The sequence below is a fragment of the Lagenorhynchus albirostris genome, chromosome 13 (assembly GCF_949774975.1).
Source record: "Lagenorhynchus albirostris chromosome 13, mLagAlb1.1, whole genome shotgun sequence".
Classification (NCBI taxonomy): domain Eukaryota; kingdom Metazoa; phylum Chordata; class Mammalia; order Artiodactyla; family Delphinidae; genus Lagenorhynchus; species Lagenorhynchus albirostris.
Genome location: NC_083107.1, coordinates 82,423,100 through 82,449,248, shown reverse-complemented (window position 1 = coordinate 82,449,248; position 26,149 = coordinate 82,423,100). Strand labels below are relative to the sequence as shown.

The following is a 26,149-nucleotide window of genomic DNA, read 5'->3' as shown; positions in this document are numbered from 1 at the left end:
ATCTTTGATAAAGGAGGGAAGAATATACAGTGGAGAAAAGACAGCCTCTTCAATAAGTGGTGCTGGGAAAACTGGACAACTACATGTAAAAGAATGAAATTAGCACACTCCCTAACACCATACACAAAAGTAAACTCAAAATGGATTAAAGACCTAAATGTAAGGCCAGACACTATAAAACTCTTAGAGGAAAACATAGGCAGAACACTCTTTGACATACATCACAGCAAGATCCTTTTTGACCCACCCCCTAGAGAAATGGAAATAAAAACAAAAATAAACAAATGGGACCTAATGAAACATAAAAGCTTTTGCACAGCAAAGGAAACCGTAAACAAGACGAAAAGACAACCCTCAGAATGAGAGAAAATATTTGCAAATGAAGCAACTGACAGAGGATTAATCTCCAAAATATACAAGCAGCTCATGCAGCTCAATATCAAAAAAACAAACAACCCAATCCAAAAATGGGCAGAAGACCTAAATAGACATTTCTCCGAAGAAGATATACAGACTGCCAACAAACACATGAAAGGATGCTCAACATCACTAATCATTAGAGAAACGCAAATCAAAACTACAATGAGATATCATCTCACACCAGTCAGAATGGCCATCATCAAAAAATCTACAAACAATAAATGCTGGATAGGGTATGGAGAAATGGGAACCCTCCTGCACTGTTGGTGGGAAAGTAAATTGATACAGCCACTATGGAGAGCAGTATGGAGTTTCCTTAAAAAAGTAAAAACAGAACTACTATATGACTCAGCAGTCCCACTACTGGTCTTACACCCTGAGAAAACCATAATTCAAAAAGAGTCATGTACCACAATGTTCATTGCTGCACTGTTTACAATATCCAGGACATGGAAGCAACCTAAGTGTCCATCGACAGATGAATGGATAAGGAAGATGTGGCACATATATACAATGGACTATTATTCAGTCATAAAAACAAACGAAATTGAGTTATTTGTAGTGAGGTGGATGGACCTAGAGTCTGTCATACAGAGTGAAGTAAGTCAGAAAGAGAAAAACAAATACCGTATGCTAACACATATATATGGAATATATATTTTTAAAAAAAGGTTCTGAAGAACCTAGGGGCTGGAGAGGAATAAAGACGCAGACGTAGAGAATGGACTTGAAGCCACGGGGAGGGGGAAGGGTAAGCTGGGACGAAGTGAGAGAGTGGCATGGACATATATATATATATATACACACACACAGTACCAAATGTAAAATAGATAGCTAGTGGGAAGCAGCCGCATAGCACAGGGAGATCAGCTCGTGCTTTGTGACCACCTAGAGGGGTGAGATAGGGAGAGTGGGAGGAAAATGCAAGAGGGAGGGGGTATGGGCTTATATGTGTAAGTATAGCTGATTCACTTTGTTATACAGCAGAAACTAACACACCATTGTAAAGCAATTATACTCCAATAAAGATGTTTAAAAGAAAACACAAAAAGCAGTACATGCAGAGAGTCCATGATTCAGTGGATTTTACTGTTAAGCTAAAAACCTCGGGGCTTCCCTGGTGGCGCAGCGGTTAAGAATCTGCCTGCCAGTGCAAGGGACACGGGTTCAAGCCCTGGCCCAGGAAGATCCCACATGCCACGGAGCAGCTAAGCCCACGTGCCACAACTACTGAGCCTGAGCTCTAAAGCCTGCAAGCCACAACTACTGAGCCCACGTGCCACAGCTCCTGAAGCCTGCGTGCCTAGAGCCCGTGCTCTGCAACAAGAGAAGCCGCGACAATGAGAAACCTGCACACTGCAACGAAGAGTAGCCGCTGCTCACCTCAACTAGAGAAAGCCCATGCACAGCAGTGAAGACCCAACAGTGAAGACAGCCAAAAATAAAATAAATAACTATAAACCTCATCTTGTTCTGTATGCCCTCATTGGGTGATCTCATCCTTTCCCAAGGCTTTAATTACCATCTATACGATGATGATTCTCAAATCTGGATTTCCAGCCCAGACTTGTCTACTGAGGGCCAGACCCATATGTTCATATATTCACCTGCCTTCTGGGCACTCCTTCATCATCTCTCTCCTCACTCCAGCTCCTCCTCTAGTGTTTCCTTTCTTCGTAAATACCTGCGCCATGTTGCGTCCCATACAGCCACCTGAGGCTCATCCTTGACTCCTTCCTCTCTCTACATATAGTTAATAGAGTTAATCATTATGTCCTCTCAATTATACTTCCAAAATAACTCTCAAACGATTTTTCCCTGATTCCCTCTCTCTTCACCTGGGTTACTTAGCAGCCTTCCAAGTGAGTCTTGTGCCACTCCTGTCCATTTCCTCCTGAAAACCAGAGGGATCTTAATAGAAACAGCAGTCTAATCATGTCACTGGAGCTGGATAACAGGGTTAGCCATCCTACGCAGGGCCGTCTGTAAGGGGGTAATGCAACTCTCCTAGAAATCTCACAAGTTGGAGAAAGTAATATCTGCCCGAAAATTCTTCTCAGGGAGAATATTGTATGTGGTTGGAAGGATGGGATAAGATCCTGCACCTTTGTCTATCTGTCTCTCTCTCTCCCCCCTCTCCTTCTGCCTCTCTCCCCAGCCCTCTGTCTCCCTCTTTCCTTTCCTCCCTCTTTCCTCCCTTCCGCCTCCAAGGGGAATTCCCTTCAAGGAGATTAGATCTAGTTAGCTGGAGGGCTTCTATTTTGCCCTGTGGGACATACAAATTTGGGACCCAGTTTAACTGCTTGGAGCAGTAGGAAAAGAGACTTCACCACTGATCCCCTTTCTCTGCTTTTCTCTGCTTTTCTTGGAAAAGAGCTCTAAATCAAAGTGTGGCCCCCGAACAACCGCGTCAGCGTCACCCAGTGATTTGTTAGAAATGTAAATTCTTGGACCCATTCTAACCTTCTGGATCAGAAACTCTGGGGACAGGGCCTGGTAGTCTCTGCTTTAATAAGCCCTCCAGGGGATTCTAATGGATGCTAAAGTTGGAGAACTACTATTGAAAAACTACTTAAAGCACATTGATTTGAAGGGAATACGTTATTTGCCTGGCCCCAGTACCCATACATTTATACTGATCCTGCATGTCACTTCCCTGTTTAGATCCTTTAGCAGCATCCACAGTCCTTAGGATAAATTCATAGCCCTTGTATAGCCTTTAAAGAACCCTACCTCCCTAACAATAACAATGATAATAAATAAAAATAGCTAACATGTATTTGTTCCACAAATATTCATTGAATACCTACTATACACAGGTGTTGTTCTAGAGTCTAGACGCCTGAAATACAGTTGTGAACCATATATAGATCAAGTCCCGGCTCTCGTGACGTTTAAGACTAGATGAGCAAATACACAAATAAATTAAAAAATGATCAGACAGTGAAGTGCTGTTCAGGAGATTGAAATAGGATGATGGGGCTTCCCTGGTGGCGCAGTGGTTGGGAGTCCGCCTGCCGATGCAGGGGACGCGGGTTCTTGCCCCGGTCCGGGAAGATCCCACATGCCATGGAGTGGCTGGGCCCGTGAGCCATGGCCGCTGAGCCTGCGCGTCCGGAGCCTGTGCTCCGCAACGGGAGAGGCCACAACAGTGAGACGCCCGCGTACCGCAAAAAAAAAAAAAAAAAAGAAGTAGGATGATGTGATAGAGAATGACCAGATGGCTACTTTAGATGGGTTATTAGGGAAGGCCTCACTGAGAAGGTGGAGTTTAAGCCGCACTCTGACTGAAAATAGAGCCAGCAGCTGAATATCTGAAGGACTCGCATTCCAGGTAGAGGGAGGCTGCTAGTGCCAGGCTCTAACGCAGTTTCAAGCTCTGTGTGATCAAGGAGCAGAGGAGGCTGAAGTGATGGGAGTAAGAACTTGAAGGAGGAGTAGGAAGATGTGGACAGGGAGATAATAAACAGGGGCCAGATGTAGGTCTTTGTAAGCCAAGTTAGGAGTTTGGATTTTTTTTTTTTTGGAGGTATAGTTCATATACAATACAACTCACCCTTTTAAAGTGTACAAGTCAGTGGTTTTCAGCATATTCACAAGGTTGTGCAACCATCACCTCTATTTCCAGGATATATTCATCACTCCAAAAGGAAACCCCATTCCCACTGGGAGTTTGGCTTTAAGTGTGATAGTAAGCCACTGGAAGATTTTAGCAGGAGACACATAATCTGATTAATGTTTTCAAGATCACTCAGGCAACTGTGAGGAAAGTGGATTCTAGGTAGGCACAGGTGGAAGCAGGGAGACCGGGTGATCTTTTCTGTACTTAAAGCAAGAGGGTAGTGGCTTGGGTTAGGGTGGTGGTAATAGAAATGGAATGAGGTGAAGGGGTTCAGGATATGTTTTACAGGTAGAGACAACTTTCCTCTAATGCAGTGCTTCTTAAATTACCTGTAATGAAGAACCAATTTGTTAAATTTCCAGTCTGTCACAGATTGAAACTTTTGAAAAGTATAATAATATTATAAACAGAGACAGTGTTTCCAGGGGACGTGCCTGGAGTAGTGGTTTGTTGGTTCGGAGGGTATATGGGATGCTGTTAGTCTGTGCCCATCCCTCTTTCTCTATTCTCTACTTTATTTTTCTTCTTACCATTTTTTCCTATCTGACATACTATAAATTTCACTTATTTGTTTTCTCATCTTTCTCTTTTCATTAGAATGTAAATTCCATGGGAACAAGAATATTTTACTGTTTCGTTCCCTGCTGTATCCCCCAGCCTAGAATAGTGTTGGGTATATAGTACTCAATAAATTTCTGTTGAACGAATGAATGAATTGTAGGTAAGTATGTATGAGTGTTTATTTATATATATGTGCTAGTTTCTTTAAACTCGATAATTTACTCAAAATATTTGATCAGCTATTATGTACCAGACATTGAGATGGAGTGGTGAACAAATGTTCCTTTGTTTAATTGTTCTTCCAGTGACAGGCACCTACCGTGCACTGTCATAGGTACTGGAGACTGAATGGTGGGCAAGGAGGTATTCTAACAAGGAAAACAGGGATCAGGGAAGGTCCCGCTGAAGAAGTGATTTAAGAGATTAGTAGGAGCTAATCATGTGAGAGGAACTAGGAATAGGAGGAAAGAATGCCATGTCTGCAAGCCTGGTGGTAAATTGACAAATTAGATAAACACACCTTTTGGAAATATTTTGTCTATTTGTGCAGAAACTTAAGAGATTATTAATCAACTAAATGTTTTCTCCACACAGGGGTACAGAGAATAATAGATATTTTCAGATTAATTATCCTTACATATATGTAGGATATACTGTATACTCAACTGATTCTTACCTTGTCTTTGAAATACATTTTTACCTCTTTTGTTTACTTTGCCAAATCAGTACATATCTTTTACTGAAGCTCTTTTTAAAAATATAGATTCGTTGAAGAGGAACATATTCCTTATATAAATGCTTTTCAGCATTTTCCAGAAGAGATGAAATTATATGGGCGTGACAAAGGAATCTTTGCTATAGAGGTATGTTATTTTCTTTTTTACTTCGTAGTCACTTATAAGACACAAGAGTAATTTGGTGATTTATATTCCTCTCCTGACTTATTTGGTGTTGGAGTTTTAAAAAATGTCATCGAGTTTTTGTTCTATTCAAATATGGACATTAGTCATAATTTAATGAAGAGTAGAATTGTTATTTTTTGTTTTCCTTATGTGGCTACATCTAATCCTTTAGGTTACGCAATCCTCAAAATACAGCTATAATGTTAGGTGTGTGCATTGCAAATAGGTGTAGTGTTGAGACTAAAAGTTTTATATAGAGACCATTAGGTAATTTCAAATTTAAAAAACAGTATTTTTTGTTGTTATTTGCACACTATGTTGCTTTGGAGAGAAGAGGTGAAAGTTATTATGTTGTTTCAAGAGGCATATATTTTTTTAATATATTTATTTATTTATTTTTAAATTTTTGGCTGCGTCAGGTCTTAGTTGTGGCACGTAGGATCTTCATTGAGGCATACGGGATCTTTTGTTGCGGCACGCAGGCTTCTCTCTAATTGTGGCGTGTGGGTTTTCTCTCTCTAGTTGTGGCGCAGGCTCCAGGGTGCGTGGGCTGTGTAGTTTGTGGCACGTGGGCTCTCTGGTTGAGGCGCATGACCTCAGTAGTTGCAGCGCATGGGCTTAGTTGCCCCGCAGCATGTGGGATCTTAGTTCACTGAACAGGGATCAGACCCGCATCCCCTGCATTGGAAGGTGGATTCTTTACCACTGGTCCACCAGGGAAGTCCCTCAAGAGGCACTATTTTAAGTCCTTTGCTTGTGTTAGTCTTCTTCTAGATCTCTTTTCAGCTGTCTCCAATGGCAGCGCTTCTGTCCTTTTAATTATGAGTCTTTATCACTATTTATAGTACTCAAAGGTTATTTTCCCTGTGCTCTTCATCAGAAGGTTTTCAGTGTACTAAATATTAATATTAAATATTATCCTCCATTTACCCACTTAAGGAATTATTTTCATAGGCTTTCCTAACCTTCACAACCTTCACATTGTTTTCAGTTTAATTCAAGAGACATTTAGGATCCTTACTAAACCCCTGCATGAGTATGGTTCACCATCTTCCCAATTTTACATGTGAGTAAACACCTCAGACAGGTAGAATGATTTGCCAAGGTCATGCAGATGGTAGTCTCAGACTTGGAACTACAGTGCTTTAGGCCTTTTACTCATTGTATGGTCTTTTGTTCTGTTTTTGTACCATCTTACTATTATTTGTCCCATCTAGTCTTAATTTCTTGTTTCTTCTTTTTCTGCCTTTTTTGAATTAAGATTTTTTTTATGATTCCACTTTATCTCTACTATTGATTTATTAACCATACCTCTATTTTTTTAAGAGGTTGTTCTAGAGTTTATAAAATTCATCTTTAACTTACCACAGTCTGCCTCAATAATATACCAGTACATGTATAGTGTAAGACCCTTACAAGAATATATATACTTCCACTTCCCTCCTCCCATCCCTTAGTGTTAAACATTTTATCTTTACCTGTTAGATATTCCACAATGCGTTGGAATTATTTTTGCTTTAAAAAGTTGTTTATCTTTTTAAGAAATTAAAATGGGAAGAACTACTTCATATTTACCCACCTTTTGCCATTTCTGGCACTCGTCCTGTCTGAAAATGTCCTGTAACATTTCTTATAGTACAGATCTGTTGGCAGTGAATTCTTTTGGCACTTTTTGGTCTAAAAATGTCTTTGTTTTGCCTTCATTTTTGAAAAAACATTTCACTAGTATTGAATTCTGGGTTTGTACTTTTCCTTCAGCACTTTAAAAATGTTTCTTTCTACAGGACTGTCTGATTTCTCTTCTCTTCTCTTCCCTTCCCTTCCTTTCTCTTCCCTTCCCTTCCCTTCCTTTCTCTTCCCATCTCTTCCTTCCTTCTCTCCTTCCTTCCTTCCAACTACATGTTAGACCACAGCTCACTAAGGCTTCTGTTCTTTTTCTTTTCCTCAGTGTGTTTTGTTTTGGATAGTTTCTACGATGATATCTTCAGATTCACTGATCTTTACTTCTTGAATGTCTAATTTGCTGTTAAACCCATCTAGTAATTTTTTCATTTCAGATTCTGTATTTTTCATTTCTAGAAGTTCCATGTTAGTCTCATCTTTTTCGTTTCCTTCATTATGTTTTCTTTTACATCCTCCAGTTTATTGACAATATTTACAGTAGTTGCTCTAAGGCTATCGTCTACTAATTCTGTTATCTCAGTTATTTCTGGGTCTGTTTCTATTGATTGATTTGTCTCCTGATTATGTGCCATATTTTCCTGCTTTGCATTCCTGGTAATTTTGATTGGATGCAGACAGTGTGAATTTTGTGTTGCTGATGGATTTTTGTTCTGGTGTATGATTAGGTAACTTAGATATCAGTTTGATCATTTAGAAGCTTGTTCTTTTAATGGCTGTTCCAGAGCCTATATTGTGAGGCTAAGGAAGCCCCACTACTAAGGCATGTCCCTTTGGGAGACTCTACCCAGAGCCCCCAGTATTGTGAAGTCTCTCCACTCCAGCTGGGGCCTTATGCAAACTCTGAGAATTGTTTGCATTCATTGGAAAAATCCAGTGATTTTTTTTTTCTCCCCTGGCCTCAGGTTTTTTCTCACACATGCACAGATTGGTACTCAGCCAAAGACTTGAGAGGACAGGACCCCTTTGCAGACCTCCAGAGTTCTCTCTCTGCAGTTTTATCCTCATTGGTACTCTGCCTGCAAATTATAGCCACCTCAGCTAACAGGAACTCTAATCTCTCTCTGTTTAACTCAGCAAGACCACTGGGCCCTGTTTCACTCCCTGCTCCCTGCACTACAGCTTGGAGACTGCCTCCAGGCAGTAATCTGGGGCCATTTGTTTCTCTTCTCTCAGCGATTATATAGTCCTGTGCCTCCTGTTACCCGATGCCTAAAACTGTTGTTTCATATATTTTTTCCAGTTCTCTGTTTATCATGGGAAGTAAATTCCCGTAGTAGTTTCCCATTGTAGTTAATCCTTTAAGGGCAGAAACAGAATTGTTCTAAATACTCATTTTTAGACATTTAGAAATAGAGTCAATATTCAGATGCTTTTTAGCTGAGTGTTTTGAAATACCTGCCTAGTAATAATCTCTTTTGTTGACTATTTTTAAATTAATCTTGAGTTGAGGGGACAGGGCTATGTAAAATAGGGGAGTGATTTCTTGTAGAGATTTTGATAGAAAGTATAAGCATAAAAATATATGAGATTATGTCTTGGTAACAGTAACTATTGTACTTTACCTTTTTCACTTGTATCTTAGCTTTTTTTTAAATAAACTTTTTATTTTGGAATAATTTTAGATTTGTAGAAAAGCTGCAAAAATAAAAATATATCCTTTACCCAGATTCAACTATTGTTAATATTTTATTTTATCCTTTGTGCTGTTCTTCCCTATCTATGTATCTATCTATGTAATTCTATTTCTGAATCATTGAGGGTAAGTTACATTTATCATGGCCCATCATCCCTAAATATTTTAGTGTATATTTTCTAAGAGTAGGGATATTCTCTTATATAACTGCAATTTACTTATTAACTTTTTATTTTTCTAGGAGCTGCACAGTATAGATATGCCACAATTTACCTGACTAGTTTTCTATTGATGGAGTTTTGTGTTTGGGGATTAAAGGCTAAAGAAGGCAGCTAGGTAATGAAAAAACAAAACAAACAAAACTGAAAACAATCTGAATGTCTATCAAGGAAAATGGATAAAATGTGATATAATCAGACATGGTATATTAAACAACTATGAAAATGAATCAACTACAGCCACAAGCAACAGGAATGACTCTAAGAAATATTCTGTTTAGTGTAAAAGGCAAGACTTAGGAAGCTACATACATATGAAATCACTTTTGTTAAGCTCACAAAAGAAGTTAAGCTAAATATATTTACATAAATATATTTATGTGCGTGATAAAACTATTTTTAAAAAAATAAGTTTATGGTAAGCATAATTCAGGATACTAGTTACCTCTGGAAGGGGAGGCACAGAGGGGGGACTAGAGAAGGAGTACACTGGTAGATGTAACAGTCGGGTTTGTTTGTATATTTCTTGCATCCCTAACTACTCTGAGAGTAGGGATCATGTGTAATGCTTCTATTTTATCATACATAAGACCTAATATATAATCATTATGTATACATGGTAAGAACTCTGTGTTTATTGGTTAAATGATTTGAAATAGCTGAAAAACAGAATTAGTTTAAATGCTTTATTTAGAGAAGATTTCAAATAGATTTGTTGGGGATTTTTTTCCACCTAAGTAGTAAACATCCAGACTGCTTCTTTTGTATTTATTACATAATATACCCAGAGGCTATTCAGTAGTGGCATTTGACTGAGAAAATTAAAAAGCATTCCACTGATATTTTAGTGGTAAATGTGTAAGGGATATAACTTCTGCTTATAAGCAAGGACATTTAAAAAGCTGAGTTATGGGTGTGTCAGTATCACTCATGAAAACCAGTGTGTGAGATAAATAATCTTATCAGTTATTTGTACTGTTCACCAGTATACTGAAACCAATAGTAAATTACTCTAGTCAGAAAATGTATGTTTGAGGCTACATTGATGATATTTGTTTTAGGAGAATCATACCTCCTGTTTGCTGAGTGAAACCAGTGATTTCATGTGAATTATCTGTGATTTAGTTTGATCCCTTGCCAGTGCCCACCCCTAGTACCCAGCATGCTCAGTCCACTTCTCCCCCTACCTCTGCTTCCCAAGAGAAGGAATGAGAACCAAGGTTTATACTCATCTAAGGAAAACTGAATAATGACAAAGGTTAGCCTGCTACAGAAATGATCACGTAACCCTGCCAAAATCGAATCAAAATTATTTGGGGATTGTCTACTCTTTGGATACCAGCTTGTAACCTCCTTTAGTACAGATATGTGAAATTTGAACATAGGTATTCCACAGTCAGCAGAATATTTGGAGGACAGGCACATCTTAAGAAGGAGGACTCAGATAGGTTTTTCCCAGCTCTGATCCTGGGGCCAAAACGAATAACTGCCTCCTGTTCAGCTGGTCATCAGTTCATAAATCCGTGTTTATTCATAAGGTTTACCTTGGTCTGTGCAAGTCGACAGCATGTTTCTGAAATGACCTCATCCCCAGGACCAAGACTGTATTTCACATAAAATAATGTATTCACCACAAACTTCCAGAAGATTAGACTTTGAACATAAAAGAGTATTTTTTGCTACTGCTGATAGATTTACAACCATTAAGATAATTCCAGCAGACTAAAAATGCGAATTGAACTGTTTTGTGAATCATAAGGCATGTGGAGTTCATTTTATCCTTCCTTCATGGATAATATATTACAGTGCTTTGTCATTTCTTCTGACATTTTTATTCCTTGTTAATTTTCCTTTGCAATAGGAAGTCTTATTTTAAGTTTGGGTTAACAGGTGCATGTAGCATTAGCTTTTTCTCAGCTGAATCTTTGCTTCAAAACAACACTAAGAATAAGTAAGGGTGAGGCACTGTACTTTTTTTTTTAATAGCAAAGCAGGAAGTTCACCTCTGACAGGGTATTGTAATCAGGTTTATCACAAGAGCCTGCTGTTGTGTAACAGAAACTCTAGCTTGTCCTTACCTGTCTTAAGGCATTGCTTCATGAAGGAAAATAAACTCACTGGAATATTTGTGAAATTCAATAAAATGCTTTCCCAAGCACTCCGTTTTTAATGCATGCTAGAACAATTTATTATAGCCTTGTGGTCTTCTAAAAAACATATTAGCCTTGTGATTTCTTAGTATTATAATTAAATGAATCTATAGCACTCTAGAAGCCCTATGTGTCATATTTACTATACCTTTTAGACACATCCTCAGCCGTGTCTAGTATTCCCATGTCCATATTCCCTTCCTCCCCTCCCCCACTTTTTCAAGAAAAATGGAGGCGGTTTGGGATGTCTTCAAATGACTGTTTACTTAATTGACAGGCAGCTTTTCTTCATTGTATGCTTTGCCTTTGCTTACAAAAGTGCATTCACTATTCCATAGTATGTTGAAACTTTTAAGTGGAAACAGCTTTTCATTAACAAAGGAAGCATTTTCTTTCCTCCTTCCATGTCTTAGCTTTCTCTACTAAGTCTTGGCTTCTTCAGCAGCTGTACCTCCACCAAAAATGAAAAAAGGTGCAATTGTTCTAGGAGATGGTGATGAAGATAATGCCAGTGGGGTTTTGTGTGTGTGGGCTGCTGGGGACTGTTTTTCTTCTGTGTTTGGTTTTGTTTTGTTTTTGTTATTCCAGAAAGTTGAGCACACCTTAAAAACAAATCAAAGGGAAGGGGGAAAAAAGCTTTAAAGACCCTTAAACCATTATCCTGTGTGAACTGTTTCTTTCCATTAAATTGTTCTGTTAATATTTAAGTGGGCCCCTCTGTCCCACTAACAACAAATCTGACAAAACTCACTTTAAAACATAGGGTAATGGAATACAGAGTACGGAGTACTGATGTGGTTTGTTTCTTCTAACAAGCGGGCCATAAGAGTTTGAGTCTTCCTGCCATTACCCTGACTTAAGAGCAAAGTTCAGGAGAGGAGACAGGTGTGCAAATTAAGTTTTAGTATTTCCAGCCATCTCCTTTTTCTGAGTTGTGATTCCCAACTCCCGGTAGGTAGCTGTTTCATTTTCCGTATTTATTTAATTTATTTTTTATTTTTAAAATAAATTTATTTATTTAATTCATTTATTTGGCTGCGTTGGGTCTTGGTTGCTGCACGCGGGCTTTCTCTAGTTGCGGAGAGCGGGGGCTGCTCTTCGTTGCAGTGCGCGGGCTCAGTAGTTGTGGCTCCTGGGCTCTAGAGCACAGGCTCAGTAGTTGTGGCACATGGGTTTAGTTGCTCCGTGGCATGTGGGACCTTCCTGGACCAGGGCTCGAACCCATGTCCCCTGCACTGGCAGGAGGATTCTTAACCACTGCACCACGAGGGAGGTCCGTGTTCTAATTTAAAGATAACCTCCTCCTCCTTTTTCTGCCTCTGCCTCTTCTGCTGCTTTATTTTTGAGTCGTTTCTGAAGTGTGGTGCTGATTTGAAGCATCGGTTACTTCTAGCAAAAATCTTTCAGTTCATCTGGTAGAATAAACTAAAAATCTATTCTTTTTCAGGGATACCATCTCCATATGGAGTACCAAATAGTCAAATTGCTGCTTGAACCAAGGTTGGGCCTAGACACACTTATCTCTATTACAGATAGAATTTATTCTGCCGATGACTTAACACACAGTAGGGATACTTCTATCTTTTCAGCCTTGATTTTCTTTATTTTTATGTATTTTAAAACCCACAGACCAATTTCTTAACAGTTAATATGTAACATACATGTTATTCTGCCATGGTCCTTGACAGTAATTCTAAATCCTCTCAAGAATTAGTCATTAGTCACTAGACTCAGCAAGAAGTAATAAAGAGGAAACTGGAAATTCATTCCAAAGTCCATCTCCAGTATTTTGAATGTTGATCAACAGCATCCTCTCTGAATGAGTAAAAAGAAAAGATGTAATGCTGGTTCAGCCAGACCCACTGAGTGGCACTTTGCCATGATGATTCACTTTGCCTTGGAGCAATCTTACACCCTTTGTGAAACTAGGTCCCCTCGGTTGAAGGAAGAAAAAGACTCCTCCAGAGCTGTCAGTCACTCTTTCAGCCTCTCCAAATGACTGTCTTGTTGGATCAAGGTTTGATAAATAACACTCTGAGTCTTCAAACTCTAGATTTTTTCACCATCTTACTCTGTAGGCCGTGTGTAGCTCTTGGGATTGTTTGTGCAATCTTTGTTAGAGTAATAATCTAACAGGTTTGAAATCTACCTGAGGGAAATTAAGGCGAGTGTAATGATAACAGGTGTTCTCAGTTTCCCTCACTCCCACTCCCTTCCAGAATTACTACTGCCAGACAACATGAATAGAAACCAGCTGATGTGTTCTTTTGTTCCTGGCTTCCCACAGCGTCTTAACCATCACTGGAATTTGTGGGTGTGCTTCTCTTGGCAAGCTTGTGAAGTAAAACCATCTGAGGGGCTCTTCCAGGCTACGAGAAAAATGAGGTTGAGAGCCACTTCATTTTATTTTATTATTTTTTTTTTTTGCACAAGAATATTGTGGAGAGCTTGTTTAAACTATAGACTCTTAGTCCTAGTGTCAGGGATGGATTTATTAAGTCTGGTGTGGGATCTAGGAATATTTTATGCAAGCACCTTGCAAGTGGTACTGATAGAAATGGTGCTTTGAGCAGTACAGACTAGTTTTCTTATCTCTGCCTCTGTCATTCTTTTGTTATTACATCTTATTCCACAAAAAATTTGAGGTAAAAAGTAGACTAATTAGGGCTTCCCTGGTGGCGCAGTGGTTGACAGTCCGCCTGCCGATGCAGGGGACACGGGTTCGTGCCCCGGTCCGGGAAGATCCCACATGCCGCAGAGCGCCTGGGCCCGTGAGCCATGGCCGCTGAGCCTGCGCGTCCAGAGCCTGTGCTCCGCAACGGGAGAGGCCACAACAGTGAGAGGCCCGCGTAGCGCAAAAAAAAAAAAAAGTAGACTAATTAGCAGATAACCAAAAACCAGTATAAAACAAAGTGCTATTATACCTTAACTAAATATGCAAAGTTTTAAACAGGATTCTGGTAGTCCTCTTATTCTACTTAATACATCAGAGTTTCCCCACGCCAAATGAAAATACAAAGACCCAGCAGCTTCTATGAGACCCTTTCCTTGGGTGTGTTCTGTACATGCATGCATTTTCTAAAAGTCAAAGACTATTCTAACGCAGTCATTAAATGTTCACTGTAATTATTATATATCCATGTTTTGCAATCTTGTCAAAATTAGAGCCTGATTCACCTCTCCAGGCTAAGGACAATGGGACAGAAAGAAAAATGTGACACTGTGATCATATTCTCTGAAACAATGCTGTGTAACAGTACTCCCAGCCTTCTGCTCAAGGTTGGATACTTTGCTGAGCTAGTGGTTCAAGAGTGGCCTGCCTTGGTTGGAATAGGAGCAGATGTCTAGGGAGATTAGTCCATAGCCAGCCCTGTAGGGACAACTGGGCCACCACTTCAAGTGATGTCCGTGGCAGAAGGGAGCGGATGTTATTGTGGGTGTTTTAGCATACCAGATTCCTTTTCATTAATGACCTTGCAATTACTTGTCATGAATTTATCATCCATTAAATTGGTTTTTTGAGATGGTTATTTTTCAGAGGGGAACATTCACTGCTCTATTGTTTGTTTTGTTTGCAGATAAAAGTACTTAATTTCATCTCCTACCTTCATTATTTGAAAGGATTAGGGTTGCCATAAATCTTGTCAGTAATGTTAATTGTTTTAACTTGAAAAGATGCTTCAGATTTTGTGCGAAATGCAGCAGATGTCTAAATAAGTTAATTTTATAAAGAAAAAAGAGCTTTTGCCAAAAGTCACTGAGAATATATGTTTTCCTTTTTTCTCTTTTAAATTCACAGATTAGAATACAATTAATAGTATTTTAGCATACAAGTAGAATTACTGTATCTCAACATTTAAAAAAAGACTTGAAAGGCCACATTGCTATTTTGGATTGACAGAAATTTGCTTTGTATTCTTCAGCTACAGATTAATCATATGTTAATAATATAGCTAATTGAAAGCCTTTTTTTCCTGATAAAACTCGAGTTTAGACATTGAAATAGTGGTATCAAAATAAATACAATACAAAGAAGGTTGTAACCTCAGGCAAAGTAAAATCAGGCATAGTTAACACTTTGATTGTTTTCTATAAGCATACTCTTTTTAAAAAATATTTGTTTATTTATTTATTGGCTGCATCGGGTCTTAGTTGCGGCCCGCGGGATCTTTTGTTGCAGTGCACAGGCTCATTAGTTGCGGTGTGCGGGCTCTCTATTTGTGGCACGTGGACTTAGTTGCCCCACGGTGTGCTGGATCTTAGTCCCCAGACTAGGGATCGAACCAGCTTCCCCTGCATTGCAAGACAGATTCTTAACCACTGAACCACCAGGGAAGTCCGTATAAGCATAGTCTTGTACCATTATAAAGCATTTCCTTGTGCTTTATAATTGCATATGAGCTGAATGTACCAAAGAAACATTTAACAGAGAAATATTCATTCCTTCAGTTGGCTTCCAAACACCTTCACACATTTAGAAAATGGGCAAGACATGACATAATGGTATTATTGGCACAAATTGTTGGGAAACAGATTTTTCCTTAGAATAAGGAAGAACTTTTTAATGATTAAACCCATTAAAAATGGAATAGACTACCTTCAGGGAAGGTGTTGAGTTCCCATCACTGGAGATTTACAAGAAGGGCTAGAGATATACCTGCTGGGGATTTTGTAAAGTTAGACCATATACTTTTAAAGGTCTTTCCAACTCTGAATTTGCCAATTAGATTATTTCTCCTACAACGTGATGTATGAAGTGATTCTGTTACACAAAATAGTTTATTGAGCTGATATTATCTTTCTCTCTTACCACTTTTTTTTTTAAATAGGCATACATACAGAAAAGTGAACGTATCACAAATGTACCCAACCTGATGAATTTTCATAACCTGAACTAGCCCCGAGATCAGGAAACAACCTTAGCACCCTAGGAGCTCCACCCTTATGCTCACTTGCAGTCATTACCTCTACGACTCCAAGAGTAATCAATCACTCTCCTGACTTCTAACCGTGTAGACTAGAAGCTCAGTGCTGAGTTGCTGAGTTTTGTACTTTACCTACATGGAGTCATTCTCTTTTGCATCTGGCTTCTTTTAACATTATGTTTTGAAGATTCATTCATACTGTTGCATGTAGAGCATTCATTTCTTTGCTGTATAATGTTCCACTGTGAGACTGTATCAAAATTTACTAGATAGTTATTCTTGTACTTACTCTATTGGTGATGGCATTTGGGTAGTTTCTAGCTTGGGACTTTCACAAATAGTGTTATGAACATTCTACTGCATGTCTTTTCATGGACATGCATGCACATTTCTGTTGGGTATATGTAGCTAGAGCTGCTTTGCTGTAGAGTATGTCCACACTCAACTTCAACAGATACTGCCAAACAGGTTTCCAGAATGTTTGTATTCAGGCCTAGTTTTAATGGGGTCCTGCCGTATCGGAAATGTTAGTTTTTCTGAAATCCCATAAGCCTTAAAAAAAAAGTCTTGCTTGTAGTACTCGATAACTTTCTATCTTATCCTATAGTTATTTTTGTATACTGATCCCTTTTCTAGAGTATAAACTCCTTGAAGAGATTGCTTTATTCATCTTTATATTTCCCAAAGTATCTTGCATAGAATAGACTCTAAATTTAATATTTTTATGTGAGTAGATGAGTAAATGAGGAAAAATTATATGTAGTATTAATAAGAAGAATGTTTGGAAATTGCAGAAATATAAGTAGCATACCCAATAAACTACAAGGGTGATCTTAAAGTGAACAGAATTAATTTATTAATATTAGCTCATAGATTTTCCTGAATTCTATAAGATACTCTTATAGGCTATTAATGTGGGAAAATAGAAGTTTGAATTGCACATTTTTATCTATTAGACTTAAACCCTGGTGTCATCTCTCACATAGAAGCATGTGACTATTATGTAACACTGAGCTAAATCTGTTAGCTGTGAATTTGAAGATTGGCAAGAGGGTGCTGGTGAAGGAGGGTGAGAGGGAAGTCGTGCTTTGGAGTGATTATGACGACATTGTAACTCCAGTTGGGTTGCAGCTGTATACCAGATTCTTCCATGATTGGCAAGAAGGAATGATTTCACTCTACCATGGGTAAGGCCAGTAAGAGTTTTATGAGCCAGATAGAATTTTAATTGACCACTATTACTGTTGAAAACTGCTTAGTGAGGATATTTGGGATTTATGGGCGTTTCCCCTTAATGCTTTTCTCTACATTCCAAATTTTATTCAATGAATACATATTACTTTTATTTTTTTGTTTTTTATTTTAAAAACATTTTTTTTAATTTATTTTATTTTTTGGCTGCGTTGGGTCATTGTTGCTGCGCCTGGGCTTTCTCTAGTTGCAGTGAGCGGGGGCTACTCTTCGTTGCGGTGCGTGGGCTTCTTATTGCGGTGGCTTCTCTTGTTGTGGAGCACGGGCTCCGGGCACTCGGGCTCAGTCGCTGTGGCTCACGGGTTCTAGAGCTCAGGCTCAGTCGTTGTGGCTCGCAGGCTCAGTCGTTGTGGCACATGGGCGTAGTTGCTCCATGGCATGAGGGATCTTCCCAGACCAGGGCTCGAACCCATGTCCCCTTCATTGGCAGGCAGATTCTTAACTACTGCACCACCAGGGAAGTCCCCATATTACTTTTAAAATCAGAAAGTAGTTTTTAACATAATTTGTGTTGTAAAAATTGCTACCTTGACTATCTCTTTCATTCCAGTCTTGGCCTAACTATGAAGATATCTATAAAAAAGTAATTGAAGTTGCCACATTTTTAGATTTGCCACGTTTTCCAGACATAACTGAAGACTGCTATCTTCATCCAAACATCTTGTGTATGAAATACTTGATGGAAGTCAATCTCCCTGGTAAGTGTGTGGTGTATATAATGAACAAGCTTTGACTTACTAAATTGTTATGAACAATATATTGCATCTTCTCAAATCAGAAACTATTAGAGTCACCTGACAGGGTCCATAGTAACATGAAGCTTAATTTTAAAATCCTTTCTTAAAATATTTTGGACCATTTAAAATGGATAAAAGGACACTGTTCAGAAATAATTAGTTCTATTTTGGTGTGAGGGATTTTGAGAGAATATGTTCGGTTTTTACAGTAAGTTTGCTGAGTACAAGTAAAGTAACACGTGTTTCAGTATGTGTTATTAATTACCTAGGCACCCACTCCCCCCAGAGAAGCAGCACTTCTTCATTTGCATGAAGCATGATTATTACATAAAGAATTCTAATTTTAAAAATCCCAGAAGTTAATCTATGGTAACATTTTTGTTGTTCGCTAATATATTGCTATTTCCAGTCCCTAAAAGAAATGGAGTTCCAGGTCTGGTAGGATGAAACACAGAATGTGAAGACAGCCTTACTAGCTGTTGTTCACAATATACCAAGACACAGGTAACCCGAATGGAATCTGCCGATGGAATCCATTCTTGAATTTCTTGCTAAACTAGAAATGTGAGAAATGCAGGATTTCTATTCTTAACAGAAAATACAGACATGGTGTGACTATATTATTGCTTAAGCAATATAAAAAATGTGATTGAATGTATTTTTAATAGGGGAGGAAAATACATATGTTATATGAAAAAAGCAATATGTAAAACTGTATGTATGGTATAATTTCAACTATAAACATAAATTGGAGTAACATATATACGCAAATGTAAATATTAAGTCTATACTTTTAAAATATTTTTTTAAAAAGGAAAAATAATTTAAACTTTTCAAATACATTTATTTATTTATTTATTTGTTTATTTATTTATTTATTTTGCGGTACGGGGGCCTCTCTCTGCTGTGGCCTCTCCCATTGCGGAGCACAGGCTCCGGACGCGCAGGCTCAGCGGCCATGGCTCACGGGCCTAGCCGCTCCGCAGTATGTGGGATCTTCCCAGACTGGGGCACGAACCCGTGTCCCCTGCGTCGGCAGGCGGACTCTCAACCACTGCGCCACCAGGGAAGCCCCAAATACATCATTTATTAAGCTAAGGAATGTACATCTCTGGTTAAGATTTCAGAACTCACTAGCCATTTGATTAAGATTCCAGAATTTGGGGACTTCCCTGGTGGCGCAGTGGTTAAGAATCCACCTGCCAATGCAGGGGACACGGGTTCGAGCCCTGGTCCGGGAAGATCCCACATGACACGGAGCAGCTGGGCCCTTGCTCCACAACTACTGAGCCTGTGCTCTAGAGCCCGTGCGCCACAACTACTGAGCCTGCGTGCCACAGCTACTGAGCCCGCGTGCCTAGAGACTGTGCTCCACAACAGAGAAGCCACCGCAGTGAGGAGCCTGCACACTGCAACGAAGAGTAGCCCCTGCTCGCCGCAACTAGAGAAGTGCTGTGCGCAGCAACGAAGACCAAACGCAGCAGCCATAAATAAATAAATAAATATTTTTTTTTAAAAAGACTCCAGAATTTGTAGTCTGATTTCTGCGCTTTGGCATGTTACATAGATCAGATTATTGTTTTGGATTTTGGTGTTTTTCATTTACTTTTTTGATGGTTCTTTCAAAATATGGAAAGCTCCTGTGTTCTCTCATATACTCCAAAATCCTGAGCTTATAGTGGGAATGCTAAGATATGGAAGGAATACAAGGAATTACCAACGCGTAACTGACACGGGCTGGGTTATGGAAAGTGTCTAGCTCACGTAGTTGCTGTTGGACAGAGATGAGGGTGGCAGTATTTTCTGAGCACTGTGTGTGATATAATACTATTTCTTACCTAAGTCTTCCTGAGAGTAACAAGTAGAATTAAAACCATTATAATAGGCAGAGAGACACTACTAGCATCTGATATGTTAAGTGCCTTTTTGGAGACTGTATTAAAAAGAACCAGGATAGAGAAATTTTACTTCTCACAAACTGTTCAATAGAAATAATTTGAAATATAGAAAAAAAATTATACACAAATGTTATTGACCTCCTTATTTATACTGAAAAATTAGAAATAAATATCCAACAGAAAGGTAATGTTTAAGTAAACAATGTTATGTATATTCAGTGGAACATTATGCAGCTTTTAAAATCATGTTTGTGAAGAGTATATAAAACATGGCAAATGTTTATGTTATAATAAAAATGAAATGGGTCAAATTATAAAATTATATATAAGCATAGCTACATAAAATTAAAAGATTCATTAAAATGTTAGAAATAAATATACCAAAATGTTGAAGTGCTATTTCTAAGCTATGGCAATGCCTTTTTTCCTTTCTTCTACCTTTATGTATCTTGTAAATGTCCTGTACTGAGTTTGTATTACTTAATTGTGGGGGGGAAACAACACACAAAATAGATTGACAGACTAACATGTAATAGTCCCTGCACCTTAGGATTTTGTTTTTTTCATTAATTTATTTATTTTGGCTGCATTGGGTCTTTGTTGCTGCTCGCGGGCTTTCTTTAGTTGCGGCAAGTAGGGGCTATTCTTCATTGCTGTGCGTGGGCTTCTCATTGCAGTGGCTTCTCTTGTTGTGGAGCACGGGCTCTAGGCACACGGGCTTCAGTAGTTGGTGGCTCTCAGGCTCAGTAGTGGCTCACGGACTCTAGAGCGCAGGCTCAGTAGTTGTGGCACATGGGCTTAGTTGCTCCATGGCATGTGGGATCTTCCCAGACCAGGGCTCGAGCCTGTGTCCCCTGCATTGGCAGGCGGATTCTTAACCACTGCACCACTAGGGAAGACCCTGCACCTTAAGATTTATATTGTAAAATGTGTCATTGATTGACAAAGCACCCGTAAGATTATAAGAAGACCTCTAGAATATTGCCATTTTCAAAATTTAAAGTTTGCTCTCTATAGTACTATCAGTTCTATGGTGCTGTTGATCAAAAAGAAGAAACCCATGTATTTGGCCCTTTCCCGGAAAGCTAAAAGTGGTTTTAAGCATACTGGGGCAACAAATGCCCCTCCTCAGTGCCTTTATGTATGACAGTGTCGTCTCTGGAACTCGGTAGAAAGGTTTTAGCAAGCATGTCACACACACCCTTACTGAGTAAGCACTGCCTCTTTGATGGCTTTGAGTGAACTCCAAACACATTTCTTAGTATTGTCCCTCATACTGGGACTGAGGAGCCTGCCAGAGAGAATTTCTGGCAGCTTTCACAATCAGTATATAATTTGTGGGGAACTTTATTACAGAGTTTCCAAAGTGCCCCATCTATATTACCTCATTTGTGAAGGTGGGAAGGGTGGGCAGGTGGGTATTCTCACTTATAGATGAAACATAGGCAAACTGAGTGACGCCTGGCTGGTAGATGGCTGAGTACATACTTAAATCCAGCCGTCCCATTCCAGAGCTAGTGTTCTTTCCACATAATGCTCCAGTTCAGAATCCTGTACTGCTTAGTTTTTCTCTGCTGTCCTGGCTTCCTTCCTCATAATTTCTTCCACTTGCTTTTTTATTACTCTGTACTTTTGGCATAAGAGAAAGTTTCAAGATAATTAATTTTAAATAAATTGGGGAGACAGTTTTCAAGAAATGCCATTCTTTATAGTAATAATTCTATATATAATAATATATACTATATATAATACTATATACTATATATGGTAATATATGCTGTGTGTAATATTGTATATACTACTATAAAATTAAAGTATTGTATACTACATTAAGAGAATAGAATCAATAGGATATAATGACTGAATGCGTGTAGGAGATTCAATACAATACAATTTATTATGCTCTTATAAATAATAGCCATTCTACTTGAATTTATTTAAAATAGAATATGGTACATCCTGGGTACTTAAATTAGTGAGTAAAGAAATTTGCTCAGTAATTTAGAGTTTTCAAAGTATATTCACTTGTGCTATCTTATTTAATGTTTATCCTCACCATAACCCATTTTACAAATTAAAAAACTGAGGTTAGGTGACTCTAATTTGGAGTCACAAAGCTAATGATTAGAGAGCCTAAATACATAAGCCATAGATTTTCTGGCTCCAAGTCCCACATTATTCAGCCTTGAATAATAGATGCAGTCTGTGCTGAGCATATAGTTTCTTTGGGAAAGCAGTGCAGCTGGTGAGATGCACATCAGGCTTCCAGTGTGCTAGCCAGGCTTCCTGCTGGTGAGTGAGTGCATTTTTAGAGAAGCTCTTGGTCTTACAGGAGAGTTAGTTTCATGTAAATGCAAATTGCTGTAGAAACACAGACAAGAAACATGGATGAAACAATAGAAAAACGATGTGTGGCTGTGCATTAGGCGGCAAGATGTGTCCTATAAATAGCAATGTTTGGGGAAGTCAAAATAGGAGAAGATACTCCCTGCTAGCGTTCAAGCATTAATTTTTCTATACAAATATCATTTCTTGGTTGATTTTATTTACAAAATGTATGTCTCAGTTCTAGCATAGTATCATATTTTAAGATAAACTAATCTCACAGATATACACATTAGTATAGTTAGCCAAAGAATTTAATTCACATTTTACTCTTTTATTCTTCAACAGATGAAATGCATGATTTAACCTGCCACGTGGTAAAAGTGACTGGAATGGGAGAAGTGGATTTTCTAACATTCGATCCTATAGCTAAAAAGGCAAAAGCTGTTAAATATGATGTACAAGCTGTAGCTGTCATTGTAGTGGTGTTGAAACTGCTCTTTTTATTGGATGACAATTTAGAATGGTAAGTGTATGTCAATTTTATGAGGAGAAAATTGTATTGCTTTTACCTAATTATTCAGAGTAAAGGAATCCATATGCTATATCTCAGTAGAAAATAGAGACTCTCAGGTGTTAATAGAACATTGACTAGTAGCAACAGTTACTTCGTACATAATATTTTGACTCAGCTAGTTGTGAGAGATTTCATTTTCCCTTAGTAGTTTGTTTGGATCATGTTTTCTTCCTATTTTTAGGTAGATACACGTGTTTCTCATTGCTCTACTGATTCCTGAGTTTTAAATCATCATACAAAATCCTAAAGAGTCATTTAGCACTTCATCTGTATACCTTTAGGCTTCTGGCACTATGTGTCTTCAAAGATTATTTTGGAAAGTAAAAGAATCTTAAAATGCCAACAGAGTGGCAGTATTTATAGTGTCTCCTTCCCTGTTTCAGTGATAGCTTCTCCATTAAAAGTTGGTATCAGTTTCAAGTACTGTTCTATACGTTTCCTTCAGAAGAATTCAAAATATAACTGTCTTCCAATAAATGATTTCTAAATAAATTGATTTTTTTATTTGTATCTCCAGGTCTTTGTCTAATATTGCTGAGAAATATAATGAAAAGAATGAAGAAGGTACTTACTTTTTTTATGAATCAAATTCAAAGTGATTGTAATGGTGGATTAAAAGATACAATAAACGCAGGAAAGAAACTTTGAGAAATATACACATATATGTACACATATATACAAATTGTACCTTGTACCAGAATGTTTTATATGTATAATTATTTAATTATATCTCAAGGCTACTGAAAAACCTCAGTGACTTCCTACTGTGTGTAAAGGCCAGCCTGCCTTTTAGTTCCCAGCTCCTACTCACAGCCATACTAGACCATGAACTTACTGGCAGCTTTGTGAGTGTACTGTCTATTCCAGTGCCTTCAACCTTTGCTCGCATTGGTCCTTCTACCTGAAGTGTTCCTTCCTTCCTCCCCCCAACTCCTTCTGTCCCTGGCAAGTCCATCTTCATGCTTCAAGACGCAACGTAAATGCCCTCTTCAGCCTTTCTTCACACCTACTCCCCAGCTCACCTCTTCCCAAACCAGAACCGATGACCCTGCCACAGCCACTCCTGTCCAGACTTCTCTTAGTTGTTTAAAACACTGAATTGTAGCTAGCGGACTAAGCATTTCTATCCCTGTTAGGCTGCCAGTATTTGTAAAGTGCCTGGAGTATCTGCCTCGTAGTGACGGCTGTGTAAGTGACAGACAGGCAGACAAGTAGGTAGATTGCAAGCTTCTAGAGGGAGGGGCCATATCTTTTTTACTTTCTTTTTTTTAATGTATCTTTAATATTTAGCAGAGTGACTGGCCTAATATCCACTTAATAAAGTGTGGTAAATGCATGAATTCTTACATTCAATTCCAGTTTCTTAATGTTCTCACTAGGGTTTATGTTCATTGTTTAATTTTTAATTTCAGCTTTTTTGAGGTATAATTGACATATAAAATTGTAAGATATTTAAAGTGTACATTGTAGCAATTTGATGTGTTTGCACTGTGAAAGGATTCCCATGAAGTCAATTAACACATCCATCACCTCTCATATTTACCTTTTTGTATGTGTGAGAATATTTACGTTCTCTCAGTGCATTTCAGGTGTACAATACAGTATTACCAACTATAGTCACCATGTTTTACATTAGAGCTTATTCATCTTACAGCTGAAAGTTTGTCTCCTTGTACCAATCTCGCCCTCTTTCCCGCACCCCTCAGCCCCTGGCAGCCACCTTTTTACTCTATTTCTATGAGTTTGACTTTTTTTTTAGGAGTCCACATATATGTTCGTTGGTTCTAGGAGCTTAGGTTTAATGGTGGCATTAGTTTGTGTGTTCTTTCCAGAATGCGTGCAGTGTACTTCTTTCTGCACATTGCTTCCTGTTGGCTCCTACGTAGAGTAAAAGGTTGGACAAGATGTTTTCTGACGTTAAAGGGCCTTCATGGACTGTGCAGACATTTAGAGTAAAGGGTGCTTTGACATATTGTCTTCCCGCGACCCTCAAAATAAACCTACAGTGTCAGCAAGGCAGGGATTGTGGTCCCCATTCTCTCTGCTCCCTAGCTGTCCCCTGTCCCCCTGCCTTCCCACATTACTGATGAGGAGTTTAAGAAGTTGTGACTCACTTAAGGTCAAAGAACCTTGTGTTCTATTAATTGTTATAGTTTTCCTTCTTCCTTATAGCTCTTCTGGTAGTTGCCTGTCCTCTGTGGCTCTGTTGCTCTGTGGTCTACAAGGCCATAAGTAATGATTATATTGGCCAGTTGAAAGATTTTTAACTAGACATTGAAGGTAGACTGTCTTCATTAGAGAATATATAAGAAATTCAGCCTCTCACTCAGCCATCCTCCTCCTGCCAGCCTTCCTTTCTTCAGACTTCCTCGCTCTCTAAGCCTCTTTCCTGCTTTACCTTGAATTTCATTTTTCTCCTCCCTACTCTTCCCATCTCCCCACATGGATTGAAGAAAAGAGTGAGGAGTATAGTTTTATGCTTGACTATATATTCAATTCTGTTGTCTATCTCACCCTGACATCTTGAACACACACTCACTCCACCTGTCCAATGCAATCCACTTTCTTACTTATCTCCAGAGTCTTTGGATTTGGATTAGGATTAGGAAGAACAGAAATAGGATCTGATGAAACTAGAAGTCTGGTGCCATTGCACACATCTAGCCATCGTTTGTCCCTTAATTCGTGTATCCCTAGACGTATTGGAGCACCACCCTGTGCCAGGCACTGTGCTGGGATTTGGGTCGGGAGGAAGAGGCCTGATTGTGTAGTCTTCTACATAAACAAAATATGTCTTCTGTTCTCAGGGGGGTGATAGTCAAATCTAGGAGAAACAGACATTTTTGGTTTTGGTATAATTTAGTTAGGGCCACAGTACAGGTAGGAACTCAGAGAAGGGAGTGACGGCAGATTACTCAGCAGTGGTGTTAGAGCATGGATACAGCAGCACCTCCCTCCGTAGTCTCCAAGGGCTGGTATGTAAATGTTGAGTCACATCAGTGAGTGAAGACTCAGAGGAACAGTGTGTGTTATAATAATGTGACATATTTGGTTAATAATCATGGATTTCATTTCTTTCAGATAAGCCATGGTTTGATTTCAGAAAGTGGTACCAAGTTATGAAGAAAGCTGTTGATGAAAAAAAACAAAAATGGGAGGAAGCCAGGGCAAAGTATGTTATCTCTTCTAGTTTTAGATTTACCTACTTTATTTTCAAGTCTGTTACTTTACATTTGAAAGCTGAAGT

The 26,149-nt window shown here is 38.7% G+C and overlaps 1 protein-coding gene across 7 annotated transcripts in view; it reads left to right on the top strand.

Moving 5' to 3' along the window:
• The window catches only part of TAF1B (TATA-box binding protein associated factor, RNA polymerase I subunit B), a 64,959-nt gene that overhangs the window by 22,478 nt on the left and 16,332 nt on the right, over positions 1-26,149 (top strand). For 3 of the 7 annotated variants that reach the window (XM_060169211.1, XM_060169210.1, XM_060169208.1), the window contains exons 8-12: positions 5,367-5,466; positions 17,916-18,063; positions 22,674-22,851; positions 23,420-23,466; positions 25,984-26,074. In XM_060169211.1, the coding sequence (XP_060025194.1) occupies positions 5,367-5,466; positions 17,916-18,063; positions 22,674-22,851; positions 23,420-23,466; positions 25,984-26,074 (564 nt within the window). Of the gene's footprint in view, positions 1-5,366; positions 5,467-9,062; positions 9,226-11,952; positions 11,998-17,103; positions 17,302-17,915; positions 18,064-22,673; positions 22,852-23,419; positions 23,467-25,983; positions 26,075-26,149 lie in introns of those variants that run through there. The other 4 variants (XR_009544106.1, XM_060169214.1, XM_060169213.1 and 1 more) reach the window with 4 other exon arrangements.